Source organism: Tachysurus fulvidraco, chromosome 11, assembly GCF_022655615.1.
Source record: "Tachysurus fulvidraco isolate hzauxx_2018 chromosome 11, HZAU_PFXX_2.0, whole genome shotgun sequence".
In the NCBI taxonomy this organism is placed as follows: Eukaryota; Metazoa; Chordata; class Actinopteri; order Siluriformes; family Bagridae; genus Tachysurus; species Tachysurus fulvidraco.
Window position 1 is genome coordinate 1,277,872 of NC_062528.1, and position 5,000 is coordinate 1,282,871.

The following is a 5,000-nucleotide window of genomic DNA, read 5'->3' on the forward strand; positions in this document are numbered from 1 at the left end:
ATGCATCCATTACTAAAAAATGCCATGGATGTTGCAGGACCTCACTGCGGATGTGCCATAAGTTTAACAGCCTGCAGTAATCACACAAAAACTGTCCCCCACTGTCCTGATTCCACTGTCCTGACACTTGGGTGAAAGAACTTTAGACATCTCTCCCTCACTCATTTTCTACCGCTTTATCCGAACTTCTCGGGTCACGGGGAGCCTGTGCCTATCCCAGGCGTCATCGGCCATCAAGGCAGGATACACCCTGAAAGGAGTGCCACTCCTTTCTGTGTGTGCACAGAACCCACTCTCATTCACTCACACACAACGGACAATTTTCCAGAGATGCCAATCAACCTACCATGCATGTCTTTGGACTGGGGGAGGAAACTGGAGTACCCAGAGGAAACCCCCGAGGCACGGGGAGAACATGCAAACTCCACAAGCGATAAATCTGGAGGAGCTGATCATGAACCGGTTAATACGGTGAAGCACGGTGGTGGAAGCATCATGCAGTGGGAACAAGGGAGGAACAAGGAGATAAGATTAGGTGTTTGGACAGCTTTAGACTAATTCATTATTGAAACAGGATTTGATTTTATTACACCACTCGGCCTTAACTTGGCAAAATTTCCTGCAAAATATAAAATATTTTTTTTGCCACTTTTTCTATATCCATGTCTACATCTATATCTGTATATCTATATCTAAGTCTACATCTATATATATTTCTATTTCTACATCTATATCTAAAATCTATATCCATATCTACATCCATATTTATTTCTATACCTACATCTACATCTATAACTATTTCTACATCTATATCTACATCTATTTCTATAACCATCTACATCTATATCTATATCCATCAAATCCTTATTAAAAGCACATCACCTAAATATATTGTGTATCACTATATGTTGTGTATTTATTATTGACACTGCTTACAGAAGTGTCCTCTCAGAGAAGGCTGATGTTTAAAACTCTCCCTAATACATTAAAACCGTATAAAACCCTAAATCTCCCTGATAGTAAGAGGGAACATCTCCATGCCTCCTGCTGCAGCGTGGCCTGCCGCCGTACGTACGGTACGTAATGACGTAACTGTTATTCACGATCGGCTTTACTGACGGAAAGATACGGTGTTGCCATGGCAACCACGTCAGCTTGGTCGTCTGCGCAGTACAATAATCCTTCAGGCTTCTAGCAGAATGTTGACTAAACCGGATTTCTCTGTCAAAACTTTGGCTCAAATTGGCATCTAATTCCACACACTTTTTTAATTCTTTTCTGTTTTCTGACACAGACAGAAGGTGTATTGTGTGAGGTAAGGGGGAAATGACGGCGTTTATCTGCTAGCATGTAGCATGTTTGGCTAAAGCTAACTCTGGAGGAAAACTAGCCAGCTTCGTTTAGCAGCAACTCTGAGGAGAAAAAGTGAGGAAACTCGTCCTCTTTTACTGCTATCATAGTTAGATGATTACTTCTGTTCGCCATGCAACAGGTTTCTGTATAAAAACGGCAAATAAAGTTAGTTTTAAATAAATCATGAATAGGTGTTAGATGTGTGGTATTTAGTCTAATTTCTCTCTCTCTCTCTCTCTCTCTCTCTCTCTCTCTCTCTCTCTCTCTGTGTCTCTGTCTCTGTGTGTGTGTGTGTGAATGTGTGGTGTTTGTTTGTGTGTGTGTGTGTGGTGTTTGTGTGAATGTGTGGTGTTTCTTTCTGTGTGGTGTTTGTGGTTTGTGTGTGGTGTTTGTTTCTGTGTGTGTGTGTGTGTGTGTGAATGTGTGGTGTTTGTGGTCTGTGTCTGTGTGTGGTGTTTGTTTGTTTGTGTGTGTGTGTGTGTGTGTGTGTGTGTGTGTGTGTGTGGTGTTTGTGTGAATGTGTGGTGTTTGTGGTTTGTGTGTGGTGTTTGTGGTTTGTGTGTGGTGTTTGTGGTTTGTGTGTGGTGTTTGTTTCTGTGTGTGTGTGTGTGTGTGGGTTTGTGTGTGATGTTTGTGTGTTGGGGGTTGTGTGTGTGTGTGTGTGTGTGTGTGTGTGTGTGTGTGTGTGTGTGTGTGTGTGTGTGTGTGTGTGTGTGAATTTGTTTGTTTGTGTGTGAGAGAGTTTGTTTGTGTGTGGTGTTTGTTTGTTTCTGTGTGTGTGTGTGTGTGTGTGTGTGTGTGTGTGGTGTGTGTGAGACAGAATCATGGCTCCGATGATGGATGACCCACGGAAGCTGTTCCTCCTCACCACGGTGGGAAACTATTTCAGTGTGAAGACCTCACCTTCTCTCACCACCTGCACACAGATCAACAACTTCCTGGACGACTCGAACGAGTTCCTGTTAGCTGTGAGCACAGATGGAGACGAGCTCCTTTTCTCCAACAGGGTAAATAAAAAGATTGATAAGATCGGTAGCTAGACAGGCAGACAGACGTATAGATGGATATTCACAGTTGTGTGTGTGTGTGTGTGCACAGATGGACAGTGGCCAGTGTGAGAAGCGGGTCCTGGTGTTCTTTAAGCTGCGTCCATGTGTCATCACGGAGGAGAACATCAGCAGCATGGTGTTAGTGTCCTCCATGTTGGAATCTCCCATCAGCACCCTGTACCAGTCCATTAGGACAGTGTTTAATCCTGCGCTACACCAGGTACACACTGATACACACACATATGGACACGACAAGTCCATAAAAAACATCACTTTAGCATTTGCATCTGCTAGCGCTGCTGAAGTTTTCATTTTCTAGTCACAACACATAATATCGTGTATCATGTAAAATAGATTCAGGTAAGTTGAGGGGTGTCATATGCAAATAATATGCAAATAAGGGTTATTACATCCACACTTCTGATTTACTAAACAACTGGATGTTTTTATGTTATATAACATTTTCATGAATCAGACACAAATTGGTTTATATCTCATTTCATTGTGTGTGTGTGTGTGTGTGTGTGTGTGTGTGTGTGTGCGTGTGTGTGTGTGTGTTCACATGCTCATGCGCACAGGATGAAAAGTGGAGTCAGACCTTTGATCCTCGGCTGCAGTCTTTGCTCAGTGAGCTGGAGGCCGGTTTGGGCTCCGTGCTTCGACACACACATCCAAAGAATTCTGGGAAAAAGACACTTTCAGAGGATGATGTTCTTGGTGAGTATGTGAGAGAAATAGCACAACGCACTTTGTGGTTCGTGGCCCATGTCTTTTGCTGACTCTGTGTGTGTGTGTGTGTGTGTGTGTGTGTGTGTGTGTGTGTGTGTGTGTGTGTGTGTGTAGGGATGTTGACTCCATGTGATGAGTTTCTGTACTGGGCTGAAGTGAGTCGTTCAGCAGAGAGAAGCAGTGCAAGAGAGCGAGCCAAGTACTTTTCTGAACTGTTTAAACCCATAGAGAAGGTACACACACACACACAACGTGCACACACACACACACACAATGTGCACACACAATTTGGAAGCTTTTTATTTTTAATTAATATTACATTTTCACCAATTGAGTCCAGTAGCAGTGAGTAGTTCTCTGCATCAAGTCTTTTCCTTCTCGCTGTCATACGAATAACACACAGTGGAAATTGGGACGTAATCCACATCACAGTGGTGTGTCGATCCTCAGCACGTTAAGGAATGCCGACCGGCTTCGTACGGCCGTTCCCTCACCAGATCTCCTCTACAGATCGGCTTGTCAGAAATCTTACTATTGCACAGCACTGATACTGGAGCTAAACTTTAAACATGTAAATGAGAAATAAGAAAACTTAAATGTATCACTTAAGTGTTTTAAATAACAACATATAATTTAAACATCTATTTAATTCTAGCTTCAAATAATGTGGAGTGTTTCCACATGTCTACAAGACTGTGTATGAGCTGTTACTATAGAAACATCAACGTGTTAGAACAAGTGTATTGGTATAAACCTGTTTGAAGCCTGTTTGAGAAAGAAAGAAAGATAGACGGATAGATGGATAGACGGATAGATAGGTAGATAGATACTGTAGATAGATAGATAGATAGATAGATAGATAGATAGATAGATAGATAGATAGATAGATAGATAGATAGATAGATAGATAGATAGATTGAACTAAGCATCAAGTGTTAACACGAATAATTTCACATATGATATGTTTGTTTGTGTGGTGTTTGTGTGTGGTGTTTGTGGTGTGTGTGTGGTGTTTGTGGTGTGTGTTTGTGTGTGCGTGTTGTGTTTGTGTGTGTGTGGGCATTTTTGTGTGTGTTTGTTTCTGTGTTTGTGGTGTGTGTGTGGTGTTTGTGTGTGTGGTGTTTGTGGTTTGTGTGTGTGTGTGTGCACAGGACTACAGTACTCTGGACAGTGCGAGTCTCACCGAGGCAGTGGAGCTGATAGAACACACTCGTGATGTGCTGGACGATGTATGGAAGCAGAATGAACATACACACTTCTCTGAAACACGTATGCGCAGACTCATGGATGTGATAGGTTTGTACATGAGTGTGTGTATCTGGGTCCATGAGTGTGTTAGAGTGTGTATCTGTATAGATGTTGTGGATGAATTTCTTTGTGTGTGTGTGTGTGTGTATGTGTGTGCGCAGGCTTTTCTCTGGCTCGGTTTGTGCAGAGGAAGCTGTGTGTGTTGCATCTGTGGGAGGAGCCATACTCCAGTGTGAGAGAGAGCCTTAAACTGGGCGTGGCTGTGTGTGAGCAGTGGACAGCAGCATGTGAACACCTAAGCAGCCAGGTGTGGAAACGCTACTCGCCCCACCCATGGAGCGGGGAGAAACACAGCCCACTCGGTCTGAATGACCTCACACACCGACTGCAGGAGGTGAGACACCGGATCATCCACGATGTCACTGATATTACTAAAGTAACAGTAATGTACATGTGATGATTTAAATAAAATGTAATGTAATGAAATGTGTGTGTGTGTGTGTGTGTGTGTGTGTGTGTGTGTGTGTGTGTGTGTGTGTGTCTGTCTGTCTGTAGGTGCTGCAGGTGCGTACGGTGCAAGAGAAGCTTCAGCGTTTGGTATTTGGAGCACAGCAGCAGCAG

The 5,000-nt window shown here is 43.1% G+C and overlaps 1 protein-coding gene across 7 annotated transcripts in view; it reads left to right on the top strand.

The window, feature by feature from the left end:
• The first annotated feature begins 1,129 nt into the window (after positions 1-1,129).
• Positions 1,130-5,000, top strand: part of LOC113637865 (cytoplasmic dynein 2 heavy chain 1) — a 60,901-nt gene continuing 57,030 nt past the window's right edge. For 5 of the 7 annotated variants that reach the window (XM_027138775.2, XM_027138778.2, XM_047820456.1 and 2 more), the window contains exons 1-8: positions 1,135-1,315; positions 2,174-2,360; positions 2,452-2,622; positions 2,981-3,119; positions 3,246-3,364; positions 4,283-4,427; positions 4,541-4,773; positions 4,935-5,000. The exon at positions 4,935-5,000 is cut by the window's right edge and continues 69 nt beyond it. In XM_027138775.2, the coding sequence (XP_026994576.2) occupies positions 2,178-2,360; positions 2,452-2,622; positions 2,981-3,119; positions 3,246-3,364; positions 4,283-4,427; positions 4,541-4,773; positions 4,935-5,000 (1,056 nt within the window). In that variant the 5' untranslated portion in view covers positions 1,135-1,315; positions 2,174-2,177. Of the gene's footprint in view, positions 1,426-2,173; positions 2,361-2,451; positions 2,623-2,980; positions 3,120-3,245; positions 3,365-4,282; positions 4,428-4,540; positions 4,774-4,934 lie in introns of all 7 variants that reach the window. The other 2 variants (XM_027138779.2, XM_027138776.2) reach the window with 2 other exon arrangements.